This window comes from Augochlora pura, chromosome 4, assembly GCF_028453695.1.
Source record: "Augochlora pura isolate Apur16 chromosome 4, APUR_v2.2.1, whole genome shotgun sequence".
Taxonomy (NCBI): Eukaryota; Metazoa; Arthropoda; class Insecta; order Hymenoptera; family Halictidae; genus Augochlora; species Augochlora pura.
Genome location: NC_135775.1, coordinates 25,981,079 through 26,002,296, shown reverse-complemented (window position 1 = coordinate 26,002,296; position 21,218 = coordinate 25,981,079). Strand labels below are relative to the sequence as shown.

The 21,218-nt window shown below is 48.2% G+C and overlaps 1 protein-coding gene across 6 annotated transcripts in view; it reads right to left on the bottom strand.

Annotated features, from left to right (window-relative positions):
- Window positions 1-9,096: 9,096 nt before the first annotated feature.
- Window positions 9,097-21,218, bottom strand: part of Wake (ankyrin repeat and fibronectin type III domain containing protein wide awake) — a 161,979-nt gene continuing 149,857 nt past the window's right edge. For 4 of the 6 annotated variants that reach the window (XM_078178143.1, XM_078178145.1, XM_078178144.1 and 1 more), the window contains 9 exons: window positions 19,947-20,050; window positions 16,678-16,938; window positions 16,287-16,589; window positions 15,698-16,137; window positions 15,232-15,611; window positions 14,552-15,158; window positions 13,687-14,478; window positions 13,437-13,523; window positions 9,097-12,772 (listed from right to left, as the gene is read on the bottom strand). In XM_078178143.1, the coding sequence (XP_078034269.1) occupies window positions 12,437-12,772; window positions 13,437-13,523; window positions 13,687-14,478; window positions 14,552-15,158; window positions 15,232-15,611; window positions 15,698-16,137; window positions 16,287-16,589; window positions 16,678-16,938; window positions 19,947-20,050 (3,310 nt within the window). In that variant the 3' untranslated portion in view covers window positions 9,097-12,436. Of the gene's footprint in view, window positions 12,773-13,161; window positions 13,241-13,436; window positions 13,524-13,686; window positions 14,479-14,551; window positions 15,159-15,231; window positions 15,612-15,697; window positions 16,138-16,286; window positions 16,590-16,677; window positions 16,939-19,946; window positions 20,051-21,218 lie in introns of all 6 variants that reach the window. The other 2 variants (XR_013493828.1, XM_078178142.1) reach the window with 2 other exon arrangements.

Here is a 21,218-nt window from a genome sequence, read left to right as displayed (position 1 = left end):
GGCTACCGGAAGCGCCCTCGAAGCGCGGCGAATGGGAGTAATTCCACCCCCGCCGTTGTCCCAGGAAAAAAACGTTTAAGACGGCGTCGACCGCGTACTCCCGCGGCCTTCTCGAGGACGGTCCACCAAGTACTAAGCTCCGTGGAGGCTGGCCGACCGGTCTTATCCGCCGACGAAGGATACAGGACGTATTTTTTTTCCGCTCTTTTGCCCGATCACCCGGTCGGTCATGCACCTTTTTCTCGGATTTTTACTGTTACTCGACTGGCCTGCGGGCGTCACCTCTTTGATTTCGACTGTAGCTTCCGCGATCCGCGTCTCGATTCACGGGGAGAGGGATCAGCACCGTCGCGAGAGGAGCGTCCTCTTAATCCAGGATAGAGAGAGACAGAGAGAGAGAGAGAGAAAGAGGGGAGAAAAAGAGGCGATGCCTTTTTAATTCGACGACACGCACCGTTCCTGTTAGATCGCCCGTTTCGAGAGAAATCGAGACTCGTGCTATGCTAATCCGTCCTCTCCGACGGCCTGCGAGAACCGTATTCGATCCGCGTCTCCTAACGATCCTCTCGATCGTTGCCACGAAAATTCGTGGAAAGAAACTACCGTGGCGATTATCCGAGAGATTTACGATAGAGACCTTTACGATGAAACCTCGAACTACCGGCTACCGATACTCCTCGTAAAATCAGCGCGGACCATTTATGATCTTCCCTCGCGAAGGACTTTAACGCGTCTTGCTCGTTTATCGCCACCCGATAAAGTCGCTTTTTTCCGAATTTCCCAACCGCGCGAACGTAGACCGTAACACCGCCAGACAACGTTCTGTCGCAACACGGTGACTGAGGAGGGTGGGAGGGAGGGAGGTGGGGTGCAATAACGTTTCCTTATTGTCTAATTGCCGTATTGTGTCGGCGCGTGTTTGCGGCCGACGACTGCGAGCGCGCCGCCGCCGGTCTAAAACGTACCTTGTGTCAGTGTCGGGCGGCTTTCTCCTGTGCTTGCAAGCTGGCGATCGCCTTTACCGAGCCGTACAACACTTTCGCCCGTACTTGTACCCTCCTCGTGACGGCGCAGGAGTTCGCAGACCCGGAGGACCCGCTTCCGGTCCCGCCGCCGGAAGCCGAGCCCAACTGCAGCGCGGTGCCGCCGTAATTTGCGCCTCTGCAGCTCGTGCAACCCTCCGACATTGTCCCTTCTCGAGTGTCCTCGCGCTGGCGACAGGAAGAGCCTCTGCGAAACCAAAAGTTCATCCCCGAATCAAATCCAGTCGCCTTATTCCCATCGCCGCCATTTTGTAGAGCGCGCGAGGTACCAAAAACCGTGTTGAACGCTTCGAGTTTCGTACAATCGTAATTATATACGATACTATTAATAAAATAAATATAAAATATAAAATATAATTATATACAATAATTGTTTCTTAATCGACGCTGGAGTTTCTTTTTAAATAAAATATTAAACGCGGAAGGAAAATCGTCGTCTTCGATCGGTGAAATTTCTCCGGGGTCGACGATTGCTCGGTGACTTTAAGCACGCGATTTTTGCCTGTTCTAATGTCAACACGTTGGAATTACAAACCGCGGCGGACAGCCCGCCATAATCTAAAAGCAATCCATCAATAGCGAGCGACACGCTGGAAGCTAATTGCCCGGGAGGAACGCGATTATTAATCTTGCGAAACGTCCAACAATTATTAATTGATACCGCGCAATCCTTCCGCGATCTTTCGGCCGCGTTTCGCGTTTATTAGTCTGCCGTCGGTGATTAATGCCCCGTCCACACCATCCAGAAACGCCACGGCGTAATCGCCGCTTCATGCCGTCGAACGTTTCCATGACTATTCCCATCGCGAGATCGCGGGTTTCGCGGCTTCTTTCGCGCGATTTAATTTTAACAAAGCGCGATCAACTCGGCGGTGAGAATCGAATTTGATTCGACGGTTTATTTATTATTATTTATTTACTACTTATTTATTATTATTCGATAATAATAAGGTATAATAATAAGGAAACTACGCCGTTTCAACGGAGCGCGACCGCCCGAGAGCGACGCACGTTGTGGACGCGGCATTACAGCCGCGGAGCGAGCGCGGCTCTGACCCGCGCGCACGCCGTTCACCATAAATCCGGGAAAATCTGGGTTAATTATACTAATGGCAGTATAAGGCGAGCTTTCCTACCGGCGACCTTACCGGAAAAAGGCGAGACCGGGTAACTTCCCCGGCACGATCGTGCACGGGCCAATTTTACAAACGGGAATAAGGAACAATGGTGCTGGCAAAAACCGTTTCTCCTCGATTATACGAGGACTTTCAGAGTTCGCGGACTCTCTCGCCGCTACTGGATTATGGCAATTCTTTGCGTACAGTCTGTTGGCAAATCGAGCAATACGTTCGAACGAAAATGCAAAGAATCCAATGGATTTTTTCGCTCTCTCGTCGGCTGTGGTCGCGCAGGTGTTCGCGATCGGAAAATATTCGCAAAGAACGCTAGGAGATTTATAACAATCGTCGGTGTCTTAAAATTAATTACATATATAAATAGGTCAGTATCAAAGACTTCGACAAGGTTGACTAAATGAAATATTCCGATGAAATAATATAGTAATAGTTTCAATGAAAGTCGCGTGGAATATTTTCAGAAAATAGAAGCTCGATGCAACCAGACGGTGGCAACCTCGGCGAGTTTTACAAAACGGCGTACGCGAGTCGGTGGAACAGAGTTACAAAGTGATCGCTTAAATTGCTAATCGGGTTGTGTATGTTCGTTTTAAAATGATTGAAGCAGATCGCAGACCAGAAGGAGGACGTACGAGGCGATTTCTAGTCCAGACGTCGTTTATCCAGGGAAGGTGCTCGGCATCCTCGGGGGCCCCTCTATCCAGGCTGGTTACTCTATGGTAGCTCACTGCGGGTTCACAATCGGCGACGACGGCCACGTCCGAGCCGGTTGTGCACGTCGAACAAACTGATCGCTCGCGACGGCCTCGTGGGTAAGCCGCAGCCACGGCCGCTCGTCTCTCTTTTCTTCTTCGCCGGGGTCCCGCGCGCGCGGTCTCCTTCGTCGTCGTCGTTGTCCTACGACCGACGTGTCCCCCTCCAGGAGGGGACACCCGGCGAAACGGCCTCCACTCTTCGGCCCCGCTGCTTTCCTCTGACTCACGATCCTGATGTACAGTCGTCCCTGATAACACCGGCCGCCTCCGATCTTCGACCCTTTGCTCCCGAAAAATTCACTTCTTCATCTTCGTTCTTCGTCTACCATCAGGCTTTCTAAGGTCGTTGCAGTCGCGTTTATTCAGATCTGAAAATTTCATAAATTATATAGTTGCCATTTTCCTGCTCCCTGGTTAAATTAAAAAATAATTAGCAATTTTATTTTGGTTATAGTTGAAGCTTTTTATTTCTTCTTTGCGAAGATTTGAGCTGTGAGCTTTTGAAGTCGTTTTTTCTTGGACTCTGGTGAAATTAAAATAGTCTTTGTTCCAGCTGGTTTACTCGACGAAGCATTCGATTTTGATTTTTCGTGCGCGATTTCGTGAACGTTCATTCAACGAAGCGGATTTCGTGCCAGTCCGTACGACAGCACTACACAGAGTTCGCCGGCGGGTTTCTTTGTGTCGGAGACACGGCGGACCGATATTGCGCCCTATATGGCGCGCAAGGGCGTTTCTATGCCCGGCCCGGCGCGTAAAAGTGGAACAAAGCGGCTCTCGAACATAAAGGGCCATTTTCCCGTATTTCATAGAAACGGCCGCTCGAGTTTAAGCATTATCCAGAAGCGGGAACAAAGATCCCGGCGAATTCAGCGAACGTTCACACCTTTGCCAGGTAAATACACGCCGAAATCCAGAGAAGGCGGATCCGGTGATTTTCAGAGAGGAGAGAACCGACGGGAGGCACGGTTTACGGAAAAGCCAGCGCGCGATAGCAGAGCTGACTGTACCGTGATACGGGGACATTGGCGAGGGAGGGGTGAGGGTAGGCTGGGGGCCACAGATCGGTACGCGGACCCAACTGCGAAACCTAACCTTCGATCGGTAAAAATTCGACCGGCGAATGGCCGGACCTTGTGCCCCGTATAATTCTTTCGCAACACGCTTGTACACGTGCGCGCGCGAGCGCGCTCTCGTGCTCGCGACCGCCAGAGCACGCCTCAAAGATCCGTGCAAAATCGAGCCCCCTGCCGATTCCGCGGGGTTCACGGTACCGTATCCGCCTGGTCCTCCTTTCTGCCGGGGCCCCCCTTCCCTCCCCCTCCCCCCTCCTTTTGCCCGAAAACCGAGCCGCACGGTTGCCACACGGCGCCGTTCCTGCACGTGCAAGAAAATTAATTGCCCGTGTACCCCATTAACCTTACGATATCTCTTAAAATCGACTCGGGAATTCGCGAGAAAATTCTATGTTATCTAAGCCGGCGATGGTTAGCCAGGTCGTCTACCTGCGCCAGTCTTTCCCAAAAACTGAGCTACGATTATTTACGACCGTTCCCGGAACAGGAAAATTAATCGCTCACCTTAATAAAATTTATCAACCCTCGGGCCGTTTTCGCTACTCTAACATTCTAAAAATGTTCGTAAAAATTCCGAGCTACGTGCGGCAATTCTTCCAAGCATATTTTTTGATATATTTCCTGTAGACTCAAGCCTTTCTATTGTTCGTAATGTAACATCAATTTATCTGAATTAATTTTCAATAATCGAGCAATCAAATGAACGATTTAAATACTCTAGATAAAATTTAACCTGTTAGGCTTGGATTTTACGCGAATGAAATTTGTCATAAGTAAATTACCATTTTTCTTAATATACAGTTTGTTTTTCTTGGTACAGTTATATGTATATAGTATTAGCTATTTGTTAGCTTTAATATTATAATCTCTTATAATATTAGCTTTAATAACTAATAATACAAATAAGTAAAACACAAAACATCCACGGAAGCCACTGTAACGGCGCGTCTTTGCCTAAGAGGTTAAGCAGACTACTTGTCCGGGTTTAAGCAGAATTCCTGATCGAATTAAGATCTGCCTTCTGCGGCTCTGTCTTCGTTCTCGAAGACCTTTATAATCCCAGCTCAGCCTATTATTACAGCCTCGCGCGGCAGCTGTAAAAATGAGGCGTCTCTTGTTTCCCCCCCAGGCTTTTAATTGGGGGAGGCTCCCGTGGAAGAAAACGACGACTCTGTAACGCGATTCCTTCGACAAGCAAAGGATCGTCGCTTCACCCTCCGTTTGCGTTCGCGAGTCGCTCGTGTTACAACGGTCGCAAAAAGCGTCACGGCGGCAAAAGAACCAGGCCGGTCCAGTTCCCCGTCGATAACTGGAGCGACAAAGTCGGGTGAATCGATCTCATTGACACCGGATTTGCCAGGAGCCTCTAGCCTCGTTCTAGAAGCTGACCTACTGCTTCGTATTAAACGTCGCTCGCGGTGCCGTATCTCCCGCCGCGTCGACCGTTTCAGCATCCGTGGCTTCGATCTTCGCGACCTCTCTTCCGGATGTCCTCTTCGCCTTCTGCAGCCTCTTGGCCATGTCCTTTGAACCTCCCGCAATCATTAGAGCCCTTATTACCACTCCTCGGAGGCTTTATTCGCATCATCTCAGTCAGAGGCCGAAGTCAGTCAGAGGTTGAATTCTGCGCCGAGATCTTTCGGATCTTTCTTCTGGACCAGATAGTTCTCATTTTTCGATTCTTTGAACTCTGCAGCGCGCCACGGTCTTCTAATTTTACGGAGCTTCCATCTCCTTGATCTCAGTTGCGAACTCCTCGCCTCGCGTTTCCTCTCGTCACCCAATTTTCCTCCCAGTCCGAGGAATTCTTTCTCCAGCTGTTCCACGAAGTCTCTACATCGAATTCTACATCGAATTCACCGAATTCTTCGCGCGCTCTCGTCCTATCCCCGCGTCGTTCTCAATTATCACCGCTCCGAGTTTTCTAGTGTTCGAACGAGTTCTCGATCCGCGCATCCATCCCGATTCTCAAATCCCCGTTGTTCCCGATTGCCTTAGGATCGGTGCACGCGTGACCGGCTCCTTCGGTCTCTCGATCCGCGGAGCGAAGGAGAGCGGGTATCAATCAAATTATTACCGCAATCTGGTTCTCGTGACAGCCCCGGGAGCAGTTCCCAAGCACAATATACACGACGGGCGTGTGTCGCAATCCTATGCGCCGCCGCCGCCGTCGCCGCCGCGGAGGATCGGGGGAGAGACGCGTGAAACACGGAGGAGATAGATATCCTGGATGCGTCCGATCCGGATGAGTTTTTCGAGCGGCCAGGACTATCGTGTTGGCCGCGTTCCGACGGTTTACCTACGGGTTATTAGCCGCGCAGCCACGGCAGACTGTTGGGAAACTAGGCAGCAGCGCGTTCGCCTGTGCCGGCGAACTTCGAATGCATCGGGTCGCGTTATTATTGAAAACGGATTTTTGCCGGCGCCGCGGACGACCGGTGGGGATAATTGTTCTGAACTAGTTGGGAAAAGTTCCGATTCCCAACCGGGTTAGCTGGCGTCGACGGCGCGACGTGGATTTATTCGATGCCGAACTACCCGAAAATCTGCCTTTGCGAATCGATTTTTATCGACCTCGTTCGTCAAAAATTAATACAATAATTACTTCTAAATACCGAAGAATTTCCCAGCTTATAATTTCCAAATAATTAAATTCTTCTATTAATATAATATTGTATATTATATTATATACAATATAATATACTTTAACATATATTTAATAAAGTATATATTTTGTATTTAAGAGAAGCCGCCTATTCAAGGCATAGCCATAGGTATATATAATATACTACATATAATATATTATATTATGCAGTATAGTCTCCAATAAACTACTAAAAAATCTACTAAAAATACCTAAATTTATAAAATTAAATTATAAAATAAATTATAAAATAAAATCAAAATTATCTACTAAAAAATAATCCTCGGGACGTGAAAATATTCGGACGGTGCATCGAACGCGTAAAATCTGCTTCTCGTTAATTCCGTCGCGTCGTTAAATGCGGTTGAATTTTTTCGGCACGGAGGATCGGGATTAGCGTAAAGTTTCGGCGACAATGTTCGCGGATCAGTTTCGAGCTCGGTCGCGTGTGCAATCGTAATCACCGAAATTTCCGCAGGACAGCCGGCTCAGCGGAGCGAGCGAAAGACCGAGGTGAACCGAGCTCTCCGCGGTGTGTCCCGCTATCAGTATCGTCAGTGGGTCAGTTAACAACGGGGTCAGCCGAGGGCGAATCCGGACTCTGCGGGTTAACCAATCGCCACGCGAGCCTCCGTCCTCTTGACAATGACTATTAACTGTATATGCACCCACAAAACCGGAGGCGGCCGCCGTAACCGACCGGCCTTTACACCCTCGACAAAGCGGCGGCCGGGAATCTTAACGATCCGACGTTAACGTCGCCTCGCCGCGATATTTAGCGTCGTCCCCGCGATCGTCGAACGACTTTATAACCGCCAGGATTTACCATTCGCGCGGACTCTTTATCTTATCGGCAGCGAAATGATTCGCGAGAACGACTTCAAAGTCTGTTCAACGTTCTAATTGTTGATAGAATTGCCAGGACAATTTTTAGAGCAATTGTTCGATATATTTAGTTGTTAAAGTATAGTTTATCATGTAAAATAAGTTAAATAAAGATAAGTAAAAAATAGTGCCTGTTACTTTGCTAGATCTATGATTTATTTCGAAAATAATTACGAGATCGATTTAACATTCCCTGCGAGAAATGTTAACGAGATTAATATTACCGAACGTCCAAACAGTTTAAAGAGAAATCATCGAGCGGAATTTGCGAGTGCACGGTGTTGGCGTAGAAGTTCATCAGATTCGCGAATAGAAACGAAGCGATCAATAACACCGATGGGATAGAATGAACTCGAGTTTCATTATCGTAATTGTAAACGTGACTCGGTTGAACAATGAACTCGACACCGGCGTTGTGTACGGTACCTGAACTTCCGGCTCTCGGGCCTCGTAGCGGTCGCGGTTTATCGCGAAACGATGGCGACCGTGATTAATGATCCCCGGATAGATCTCGCTCTGCCTTTTGTTCCCCCTCCGATTCTATCTCGTTTAGCGGATTAAGCTGTACAAAATGTCACGTGTCCTGTAGCATTCGATGCTGGTTCAACTAAACCCATGGAGCCGATTTAAACATTAAACGAAAAACCCGTTAAATAAATCTATTCTTAGCTTCGAAAGCTGCGGTGATTTTTCTAAATACCAAAGACAAGGATTTTAAATAATAATATATAATGATAAATTGTTTCCCTGTTTTTGCGACCTATCGAGTTATCTCTCCTTCGACGAAGTTGTCCGAAACTAGGAAAATTGATGACGCGATTACGTCAAGCTGCAGACCTTTATGGAAATCCGCGTGTTCACAGATTATTCCTTATATATTTTCGTACGGTACGGGTTTTAGCGCGGACGTATCCGGCGAGCGTGTACGTACCAGAAAATGGCAGCGAATCGAGGCTTCTCGCCTGAATGCAGGCGGATGACCCGCGAGGGCCAGATCTCTCAGCTCAGAGGGGATGCCCTCGGAGTTTTTCATTACCACTGGATGGATATATATATATATATATCTGGCTTGGCTTGGGAACTCTAGCCGGAAGAGCGGTGGAGAAGCCGTGCGGCGATTACGCCAGGTGGGGGATAAATAAGGAGTAGGTGGTACGGGCGAGATGAGACGAGAAACAAGGCGGAAGTGGGTCAGCGGGACTCTCGGTCGTCAGGGTCCGGGTTCATTTCTCCGCTCCCCGAGAATTACTGGTTGGCTCGGTCCGGCTAATGAAACAACACCGATCAATTTCCTCTGGCTATGATACAGGCTCATCCAAACCGAGCGACGCTTCGGTTTCCCGGTGAACCGGTCAAGTCCGTTTGCCAATAATCGGCTCCGACGAGCCAAAACGCCGCGAATTACCGCCGTGTAATATCTTACTAATACATAGTTGAATCTGTGTTAAAATTCGTACAGTGGGTTTGGATGATCCAGAAGTAACGAGAAGGTAATTTTATTACCGTATCTCGTCGGTTCCAATATCGGCGAGAAATAATGGAACAGTTCTTCGGTCATTCTGAATTTATATTTTATACATACATAGATTTCTTTGAATATTTACAAGTAGTTCGTTTCTTTGTCCTTTTGTATTTTTAATGCATATTTTCATCTCTTCTCTCTCTCTCTCACTCGCTCGCTCTCATTAATTCAGGAGGAAAATCTAGGCGTTGTTTAAACTTCGTATCTCCTCCCGGCGTTAACACTTATCCGCTAGGTTGATTATTTTACACTCAACATCGATAAACACTCAAGTAGAGCTAATAAAATTTACTAACTTTTCTTTCGTTTTACGTTCTCTTCAGTGAATCTATTTCTCTCTCTCTCTCTCTCTCCCACACTCTCCCGCTCTTTCACGATACATATATCACCATCTCTCTCTTTCTCTCTCTCTCTTCCTTTTTCTGCTAAATCTGACGAAACACGCGAATGCGTACTAATCAATTATTCGTGTCCTGTTTAACCAGTGACGAGTACGCACTCCGACAATATACGGTAAAAATCTCTATTCTTTTTCTCTTTCGTCTCATCTCTCTCTCTCTCGCTCTCTCTCTTTCTTTCCATCTCGTTTGTTTTCTCAATAAAAAAATATGTGCATCGTATATCTTCGTTTAAACATAGGTGGCCCCCTCGTTGCTCGGTACCACTGTCCAGTCGATCGATCGATCTTCCTGTTTCCCTCGCCGAAGGACGGATCATCGCGTTAACGCTAATTCAATCACGCTGGGAATTCGTCCGAATTCGTTAAGAAAACTACTGGCCCAATACGCTACACGTTTATGCGATTTCATCGAAAAGAATTACGAAATTCATGGGAAGCGTGTTTTCGCAAACTGCATTTTATCGAAAAGAAACAGCGATCTCAAATAAAATATTCATCGTGTTTTCGCAACCTGCAATCAATCGTCGACAAGTTGAAATTAACTGTACGTTCTTCGGGATGCAAATCGAGGACTAGCCAACGCTTCTACTACAAGCCAACCGCACAAAAGTCCACAGTTAATCCGAAAGCTACATGGAATATTTAATTTCCTCGAGTCCTCTAATCGAAACTCGGCGATGCGATCAAAGGTTTTCCTTCGACCGCCACGTTTCTACGTTAAACGCTAACGATTAAGTAATACATGGGAGAGACCGCTGCACAGCGGTACCGCGCGTCCCGGGCGCGTTCATTATACAATCCACCCCGCATCGATCGTTCAATCACCGCGAATAACAGTCCTCGAAAGGCTGGAGAGCACGATCGAGACCACCGATAGGACAAATTCCTCGAGAATACAGCCAGCAACGAGCACACACACACGCGCGCGCATACAGCCCTCCTTGATCGCAAGCCTGAACGGAGAATAAACGCGTCGAAGCGTGCACACGTTTCGTACCGCGTAGAATACAAATATACAAATCCAGATGCATTGACACCGAGAGAACGTTACACGCTCCCCCCAAACGAAATCGGGCCCGGAGAACACGAAAGAGAGCAATCCTCGTAACAAAATAACCGCCGGCCGTGTCCATGATCGGCCGGCGGATTGGACGCAAGGAAAAAGAGCAAACCCTTGCTCAAGAGCAAACAACGCTGCCTCGGAGTTAACCCTAGAGTGGCACATACGAGTCATTTCGCGTCTACGTCTAGCTTTTTTTCTTTCTTACGAGGGACGCAACGCTAAAATTAATCTGCTAATGACTTTGTTCGTCTTGTGATTCAGTTAATCGCCCGTTTTGTTCTCGTTGAGACAGATCAGCCGGGGGATCGATTGGGAGAGGATTTCCTGCTGGCCAACCGATAAGATAAGACACCTCGAAGGTGCGAGCCAACCTCGTTTAACACTCTACCGTTGCAGAAATATTCGAACCTTGAATATAGATAATTTATAATAATATCAGTAATGCCATTTGGCTGATATAAGTATTTAGAAAATTAAACTAGTCTTTTCTACAAAATTTCAAATACTCCAGACTCGTATCATAGCGTGCCATTCTCGTTTAATGCTACTTTTCTGCATAACAATCGAAATATCGAGTATAGATAATTCGCGAATTTTTAAGAAATTAATTTAGGTGGTTAACGCTGGTTGATCGCACACTTCTTCAGGATTTTAAATACTGACAGATCAGCACGTGCCATCACAGGGTTAAAAATAAACGCGCTAGTCTTCGTTAAATCTAAGCAACAGTCTATAAAGCCTCTTTCATCGATCACCTACAGTTCTTGCTCGCAATCTGCCCCTAATCGTCCACCACTTATTCCTAAAGAAGCGCCTCGAGCGACTCCCGTCGACATTTGAGCGCAACGAAAGTCGCCAGCGCGGATCGTCGTCAATATATCGTTATAACGTCGTACACGCATTCACGATAACCGACGGACGCCCTTAAGACGCTAGAAAAGAACGGGGACCAGCTAATCCGCCTCGAAAACCTAGTCCCGTTTTCGTGAACGAGGCTCGGTCGTCGTACTTAGTCGGGAAATATAAATATAAAATCTTCCGCGCGATCGAGGCGTCCAAGACGGTGGCCCTAAATCGATCGCTGGATCGTGTTGCATCGATCGCAGCGAGCCGAACGGGGTTGACAATTTACAAATCCGCTTGAACGCGACGTTCGCGAGATGAGATCATCTCCGAAGCGTCCGTGTACTCGCATTGAAACATTGAGATCGGTACCTAAAATACAGCAATACGACTGAGTATTATCCGCTCCAGACTATCTAGACTCTGCTTGAAATCGTTGGAATGTACGCATCGTCTCTAACCATAGTTTCCCAATCTTTTCTCGGATAAGAAAGCTCCAGGATCCATGGTTCCATCCAGGATCCGATTCCTTTGATCCCAGGTTGAAATGGAAATTTCGAACGTCTCTTAAATCTCGTCGACGCAAGCATTGGGAAACTACAGCCTTAAAATAGCACCCTCGAAGAGGATCACGCTCGTCCACTCGCACACCTCTATCTAATTAGTTGTAGCTTACTTAGAGCCTCGAGATACACCTGGGCACAAGCGCCTCTCTTCGTTATGTACACGTTAACGCGACTCGAGCATTCGAAATCATGAAAAAAGAAACTCTCTCTCTCTCTCTGCCTGACACCGTCCAGAACCTTCATTGGTCTGGGAGCTTCGTCCTCGCTGCGAAGTACCTATAGCTTTAGAAAACGAAAATATCTCGGAGAGAAATGAAAACGAAGGCTCGTCTGATCCGGAAGCTCGTAGAGCGCGTTAAGCTAAAGGATCTTTGGCTTCTGCCGCCGATTATTAACAAGATGGAAAGTGTCTTACACGGTATCGCCTCGGGACCATGGTTTCTCTCTTCCGCGAAACCGTTTTCTCTACGTAACAATCTCTTGCCGCACGGTTTCTACTTATGCTATAAATACGCTGTGTGCTTGCTGCTGTGCTCCAGAGCAGCCAGCACGTCCTGCTTCTGTCGAACGTACAGCCTGCCCTTCTTCCAAGGGTTCTGCAGCTGCAACAGCCGGAAATCGTCCCTGAGACAACGCTCGCGAGCACCGATCACAGCCACCAAACAAAAGTTCGGCAGCTCGTCGGACGTGTAAATGGGACCCTCCTGACCCTTCAGCACGACCGCCATGTTCAGTTGCTTCACCACCAGGTTCACCACCTCGCGCGCCGTTGTTCGTGGCGTCACGTGCAGCTTCAGGCTCGTCCCGGAAGCCAGACCGGTCTCGTAGGCGGCGTAGACCTGGAAATACATAACGTTCGATTGTTATAGAACGGCGTCGTACGTTCACGACAGCTGACAGATAGTTTCTGCTGTGAGGTGTTGGGCGTTTGCGGTGACAATCAGCTTGGTAGCACTCGATGCTTATATAATCGTGAGTTGGCGATGGAATCGAAAACTTGTTACGATGGTAGATCGGAATTGCGAGACTTTTACTTTGCTGGTGTGAGAATTAGAGTTGTCTTTACAGTAAGTTTTTCCTAAGAATTAGTGTGTGACGGTGTGCACAGTGTACAAGCTGAAAGAGGATACATAGCTTGGCATGCTCCACTAGAACGACACACGAAAAGCGAGATGACTGGTAAATGAGCGGTACAAGCGCTAAAACGCTAGGCGGTGTAGCGGCTTACTCATATGTCTGCTACATCGGTCTGCACTAGAAGACCAAGTGAGCTGTGTTTAACTACAATCGGGTTAGACTTGTGTTCCCTACAAGGAAAAACATTATTTAAACTCAAGCGGTCGGATTTGATAACGAGTGTCCTGAGAATGCTTGCTTAGGGTGGGGAACAGTTCTTGTTCTAGTAAAGTAGTGGATATATATATTGTGCCAGTGGATATCAAAATCATTCTCGCTAATCGGGACATTCCTCTAAATACCAAGAGCAGTGCACGACATTTGTACCTTAATCTTGAGATCCATTGACACTTTGGTAACTCGAGTTAGAAAAGACTTCCAGGGTTTACTCAAACAGTGCATGTACAGTGGACTCTGTAAGTGCAATTATTCTTTCAAAGGAAACGTGTTATATGAGAAAGTCCACTGTACTAACTCTCATCCAATTACGCTAAACTCATTCCCCATGAAGAATTACGTCAACCCTTCTAACCGCTAGGCTAACAAATTGTAATTTAGGAATAGAGGGGTCATCTACCTGAAGGATGCCGGGCAAAGGTGCCGGCATCATGGTTGCCTCGTCTTTTTCCTCTTCCAGCTGGCTCTCCAAAGAGCCGGTCGCCATGGACGCGACGCTGGCCGTGGGCTTGGCCGGTTTTCCTTTGCCCAAGCTCTTTATACAGACGCTCGAGTTCGGCGTCGAGTACTCGTCGCTGCTCAGAGAGTGCAAACTGTCCGAGTTGGTGTTACTGACACTGAGCAGGCTGGTGGTGTTGGTCATGGCGGTGGAGACGCTCAGCAACGAGCCGCCGTAGATGATCGGCTTGATGTTGAGCAGAGGACTGGTGCTGGCCGAGGCGGACGTGATCGTCGCCGACCTATTCCTGGGGCTGTGTTTATATTTCGTCAGGATTAGAGTGTCCTCGGACTTGGAGGGTGGTAGCCTCGCGTTTTGCAACGGTACCAGATGGTTGTTGCTGCCACCGCTGGTCGTGTTGCTGAGATTGCTGGTGCTGCTCAGCGGCACCGACGATTTCGGGGGCTCCGATCCGGTGGACATGTTGGACGTGTTGCTGCCTTTGCGAATGTACTGGCTGCTGGGCAGCTGTTGCTCGCTCTTGCTAAACTCTGTCGTCAATAGATTCGAAGAGGAATTTGTCACGTTCGGTCCTGGCCAGCTGCCACGGCCTGGACTGGACTTGACGAGTTTCGGGTCCCGTGGCGGCAGCTGCAGCAAGCTTCTCTTCAGACTGTTGCTGTTACTGTTGCTTTTGTTTCTATCTAGACTGAGCAAGTGCTTCATTGAAATCCCGAGCGCCTGCGACGAGCCCTAAAAATATAGTCTAAAGGTAAACACTCGAATTCAGAGATCAAGGATTCTGTAACTGTTAAATTCTACTTACGCATTGCTGAGAGGATCCACGGTCCCTGGCGAACGTGATCGCGTCGATCAGCCACCTGGATCCCTTCCAAACTGTGTTCACCTGCGTCTGAAGATCCTGAAGCCTGGTGAGCTTGTCCTTTGCCACGCTCAGCTCCAAAGAACTGAACGCTTCTCTGTGGTTGTGCTGTGCTTGCGCCGTATCCAATTCCAAGATACAGCTCAGTCTCGAGTATCTGTTGATCACGTCCTTCTGATAGGTGTTCAAGTGGACCATCTCGAACACTTGGATGGGCAAGGATAATAGATCCCCTCTTTGCAGAAGTATCTCTCTGGTTCCGGGCACCGAGCAAGCGGTCTCCGCTGGAGGAACGGCGATAAGGAAGGACACGTCGTGAGTTAGATCGATGACTTCGGCGTCGTAGAGTCGATGACAAAAGGTGTCTTCAGAGTTGATCTCCATATAATTGAACAGTCGTCTAGCGGTTGCAGCGACTAGATCAACGAATAGTTTTTGCTGTTCGGTGCCCTGGCACTCGTTCGTCACGTTTTCTTTCTCCTCAGCGTCCTTGCCCGAGACGTCTGCCGCTTGCAGACGGGTTATCCTTTTCAGATAATCCCATTCTTCGCTGCAGAAAAATAGAAATTAATTTTTACAGAATACTCCGAGTAAGCATAGCTTTTCTAAGACGATATACTTACGCGGACACATGAGGATTATCACGAATTTTACAATGAGGCAACACGTTGGGTGACTTCGCAGGCACCACGACCTGAATCAGGTCCACGCTGCTCTGCATCTTCAGGTAACCCAAGTACAGTCCTTTCGTCAGCTTAATGCTACTAACTTGATGGTACGTCATCTGCTCCTGTATACTGGATATCAGAATATCCGCCACGTTGCTCTCCTCGTGAGTGATCACCTTTTTCGTGACTTTGCTCAGAGGCAACCATCTGCTGTTTAATACTGAAATAAGCTTCGGAGACTTCACGTAGTTTACCGTGGAGAAAACCAAGGTTCCTTGGACGTCCCTAATAGGTTTGTGGTAGAGTTGACCGAGATCTTGTATGCAGAGCGCTGCCTGCAAGGATCAATTACACTTTAGCCTTCTCAAGTTCTCCCTAATTTCGTTATCCGAAAGAAGAACGCGACTGGAACGGAACTGACCTGCATCTGGGCTGCAGCCTGCAGCAGCTTTATCCTGAAGTGGTTGGTCGAGCTGTTGTGGCTCTTCTCCATGTCCTGGCGAAGGGTTTTCACGTCGTCCCAGGTGCAGGCCACCTTCATCAGCCAATGGAAGTCGTTGTAAATACAACTAGGATAGGTCTCGTCAACCTCGATCACAGGCAGGAAGTCCTCGTTGGTCACGAGCACCTTGTCCTCGTGGTACAGCAAGCAGGCGAGGAACACGCCGCGCCTCAGGTTCTTCTGGAACTTGCTGGTCGCCGAGAAGAGCTGCTTTATCGTCGTTTTCTTCTTGTGGTTGCGCCTCTGCACCGCCGGCGTCTCCTGCGTGTACTCCGGCCGTCTTATGTCCGTAAACAGAGTGTTCAGTTGCTCCAGCCGGCCGGCGAACCTTGGCATTCTGCCATCGATGTCCCTCCAACCTGGAACAATGCCGCGCTGTGTCACAGAGTGAATCTTTCGTGTTTTGTGTACACGGTTTCTAATTCTGACTCGTTTGATCTTAAAGCGAAGTCGACCTAAGCAAGGAGAGCAGACGTAAAAGACTTTCGTAGCTTGAAAACGAGCTTACTGCTGGGAGTAACATGGGCGGGCGTCGAGTTCCTGAACCTGCTGTAGCCTTTCAAGTTCCCAGCGGCTGCCCGGAAATGGTACTTCTGTCCCTGGATCAGATCGTCGATCCTGCACTCTCGCTGCTTCATGTCGAGCACCTCCCTTTCCCCGCAGATCACGGAGAAGTCCTCTTTGACGCTCCATTGGACCTTGAACTTCGTGCAGATCGAGGAGTCGTGGGAATCCGGCTCCTGGAACCTCACCGTCACCGAGGTGGTCCCTGTGACGTCGACTGCGACCAGGAACGGCATATCCGGTGGTCCTGAAATGAATGCGAGTTTTAATACAGCGATTAAAATTATGAAAGAGAATAGAGCAATGGTTCAACAATGTTGCATCGCGGTACTCACTCGCTTGATCGAACCCAAGAAGCATCTTTCTGAGCGCTCTCGCTCTCCTCTCCCACAGAGCAAGCTGCTTGTCCTCAGTACTGCCGCCGCATCCCGTGAGATTGTTGTGCTGCGACGAAAAACTTGATCTATGGCTGCTCGGCGGCTCTAAAAGGGTGGTCCCACCGCTACCGGAAGTGCTCCCGCCGAGCTCCTGGACCCTGTGCTCCGCTTCCGTCAGCAACGAGGCCAGGTGACTGCCCAGAGACTCCGGGGACTTGACTGCGCGATCAATCAGACGGCTTTCTTACAATCGGTTCCACTTGGAAACTTGTTTCCAGGTTCCTAAGTCTACTTAACCCTCCGCGACACTTACGGAGGAAATTAGTTCCAGGGAAAGAGGACGGAGGAGCAAACGCTGCTGGAAAAATTAACGAAGGCGCTATCTATGGACGCTGGCGCACGATCGCATTCCTTGAGCGTTCACCTATGTCATTTCATTATTTCTAATATGTACCTAACAATTTCTGCGAATTTAATTGGACAAAGACACACCCAACGAGAGGGACCAAGATATATGCAAAAAGAGTAGGTAAGAGCACGTAGGGGATTCAAGAGACGTTTGCGGAAAATTCGAGAGGCTCTCAGGGTAAGACCGGTCCGTCGACTACAAATTGGTTGACCCAATTTAAAGTTTTGCCATGTCGGGTCAAGAATCCTCGGCCTTTTCGCTTGTTCCGCGTCTGAATGAAGTTTATTAGACGACTACAGTCGGCGGGAATTAGGAAGGAAACGAGCGGCGATATTGAGCGCGGAAACTGCCGGCGGAACGCGCGTAATCGGCTGAATTGCGCGAATCAGTGTCGACTTGTCGTCGTCGTCGTCGAACAAAAAAAAAAAAAAGAAAAGCGCGGGCTAATTGAGTCGATTCACCGGCCGGTGGATGTTTACCGATGCGAAATGCCGCGCGGAACAGAGCGGCGATACCGTTTCATCGCGATTGTGTGTCGGCTATCGATTTCCATTTTCCGTCGCGGCACGCACAATCTCTCGTCGAGAGGATTATTCGACGACGACGCGACGTTTCGTGCGAAACGTTGGTTTAACGGGACAATAACGGGAGGGGGGGAGGAGGGTCCGGGGGCATAACGGAGAAGGCGGCCCCCGCTCCAGACAATTCGATTAACATTAATAACAATCGTTCGTACCGGAGACGTGCCGACGCTTTTCCGAATAAAATTACCGAACGGTCACGAACGGGAACACGATGCCAATCGCGTGCCGGCAACGAGCGCACTTTTTCCGACCGCATATATAAAACAGCAATTTAAAAACAGTTTAGCGGTTTCATCGTCCACCGTCTGGCATTCGGTTTTGTTGATTCATCGCTCGGGAATCGCTGTAATTTACGAGCGAAAATAAACGTACCGCCGATACGCGGTGCTTTCATATCGCGCGCTCTCTCTCTCTCTTTCGACGAAACTCCGCGAAAATGAAGATTTTAATTCGGGAGACTTGAACGCCTGCACAAGCCACGCGTCGTTCGTGTCCCCGTGAATATACCATGCATACAATACGGGAAGCGCGAAAGTGGTCGCGGCTCCCGACAAATCGCTCGAGCCTAAGCATCCGCGATCTAATTAGCCGTCTTAACGAAACGCTTTAATCAGCCACGATTATTTACGCGTGCTCGCCCCGAGCAGCGCAACGCTGCAGCCAACGGAGCGGTCCGTCGTTTGTTGCACACCGGCGAAGTTATTAAACGGAACCAGCGTCTGGCAATCGAATCGACGAATTGCGTTCCGTTTAATGCGCCGACTGCGAAAGCTCCTCGCTGCAAAGGATAGCAATTCAGCAGCCGACCTTCCACCATAACGAAACATGTTAGCTAGAATCGGTGAAAAGCATCGACCAATCGCCGAGGAAAGGAAAAACTCGCGCACGCTGCTCGATCGAAGCCGCGAGGATAAATGGTCCCTCGAAAATCAAGACGGACACCGGCGTCCGCCATTTTATTCTCACCCACCGCAACGGTGGTCGGGGCGCGATAAACCTTGACGGTACTTTTATTGCAGCCGGCGGAATCCTAATTGGAATCCCATCCCGTTTCTCGACGATCCACCGACCCTCCCTCGTTCGCTTTTCCTACCGCCGAGCAATTTTTCTTCGGGACACCGGATACGATCGATCGAATTTCTTCGTGGCTCTTTCCTCCTCCAGCCCGGAATTCGTTTACCAAATCTCTCCGCGTCGTAAAACGAATCTGCGATTATTTCCTCTCGGAATAAAGAATCGTTGCGATCGAACCAATTCTTCGCGATTCTCTTCTTTTTTTTACGGCGGACATTTCGAGCGGGAACAAGAAGCGAACGCGAAATAACAATCTGCTCTCGCCTTCATGCTCCGCTGCCGAACTTGTTAAAAGACCATTGTTGCCGCGATCCGTGTTTCCGATTGCGGGGGTCAAAAAAAATTTGTGAAAGGAGCGCGGAGAAGCACGGTACACGCGCTGTTATATTAGAAGCCGATACGAAACATTGTTGGACGGCTGTTGGTCGCGCGCAATTAGAAAACTATAGAAAGCTGAAATCGATCTGATAAATCGGAAGCCTGGAATTGTTTTATTTTTATTTTTATGTACTATTTGTAAGGGTGTTCTGAACTAATGTAACTCAAAAGGACTTTACTAGCCTGCGAATAAAGACTAATAATAATAATAATTATTATTATTAAAGGCTTTACTAATATAGTATAATAATAATTAGCGTAGTATAATAATAATAATAATAATAATAATTATTATTATTATAGTACTAATATAGTATAATAATAATTAGCGTAGTATAATAATTATTATTATTATTATTACTATTATTATTATACTACGCTAATTATTATTATACTATATTAGTAAAGCCATTTTAATAATAATAATAATTATTATTAATTTTAATAATTTTTAATGCGAGAGAAACTGTCCATCAAGGTTCAAGTAATACTTGTTGCATTCCGTCGTTGATTTCATTACATAAATTGCTATCGGACGGACTCGTTTCCACCAGAATTTATGGAAAGATTAACAGGTGTCGTGATTTACGTTCAGACCGCGTTGCTCCCCGTCGTTTCCAATTATTAAAATGGAAGCGTCGCAAATCCTTCTGTGGAATCGGCGGGGTTGAAAGGAAAGCGATAACCTGTTCCGTCACCGTTAGGGGATCGGAACGGTCATCGGGGAAAAGGGGTGATCGTATCGAACGGAATTTGTAATTGAACTTGGTAGAGACACTTACATTGGTTGCCCTCCTGCGCGCCGAACGCGACCAACATTTTCGCCAGCGGCCTATTGTTGCTGAGCACCGCGACGTCCAGGGCCGATAGACCGTCGCTGTTCACGCTGAAAACCCAATTGAAGCTGTCGTCAGTTGCCGGGTGGGGGGAGAGAGAGACCGTTAATTGGACAATTTAAGCAGGATTCAAAGTTTTCGTTTCTACAACGGTGCCCGGCGAAACGCGCGCCGCCGCGCAAGTCCCCTCATATAAAACGGCGACGATCATCGTCGAATGATTCACTGAACTCTCTACCGAGAAACATCATCATTAAACGTTTAACCGGAATTTGTTGACTCGCTCGTTCGTGCTCGCTACCCGTGTCTCGCATATATGCAACCGCCAATCGCCAATTTGCAAAATCGTCTAAGCGATGTTTAAAAAAAAAAAAAGGAAGTTGCATAAAGAAGAAGAAGAAGATCGCGGCTTCTCGGCCGCGCGCGTGCAACGGATTAATCTAAATTAGAATTTTATTCCGTGGCGTAGATACGATCAGCAATTTTCTGTTTCATTCTAATTACCCCGGGCCGAGATTAAAAGGATCTCGAACGCGATCGCGGGGCTTCTCCGAACTTGTTCGTTATATTATGCCAGCGGCTGATGAATTTTGTAAATTTTGCCGAGGTTCTGCAACGCGGCGCAGATTCGTCAAGGGATACGGGTTGTTCGTTAAGAAATCTGGGACAGAGGAGAGTTGGATGTGGCAGTGGTTTGCGGTGCGCTGCAATTCGGCGCATAGTAATCGGTCGCGCGAAAATTCTACGCGACGATATGCCCCACGCGGAAGACGGCCGATTGCACCCGTTTCCGCGAGGTAATCGCCGCCAATTTCGTTCCGGCATAAACCAGCTACCGCGAGCTACCATTAGCGAACCGGGACAAAAGGGAGGCGAAGTGAATAAACGGATTATCACGGCGGAGAATGGACATTCAGCGGCGATTACGACGCAACGGTGACGCGACGTCCGATTCGCTGATACGCGCCGACCGGGAGGGATCTTTCGTTTTCGATCGACGGTGCATCGACTGTGACGTCACCACATCATATACAACCAGCCTGCACAGTGTGTACCTTTCCTATTCACCCTTTCCCAGACCTTTGAACCATGACACATCCTATAGACTACAATCTACGACCGACTGATAAGAATATTATTAGTGCATCTGAAATGTCGGACGTTTAACCCTTTGCCCTGGAATTGTGACTCTGAGGCACCACTGAAATTATTCTATTA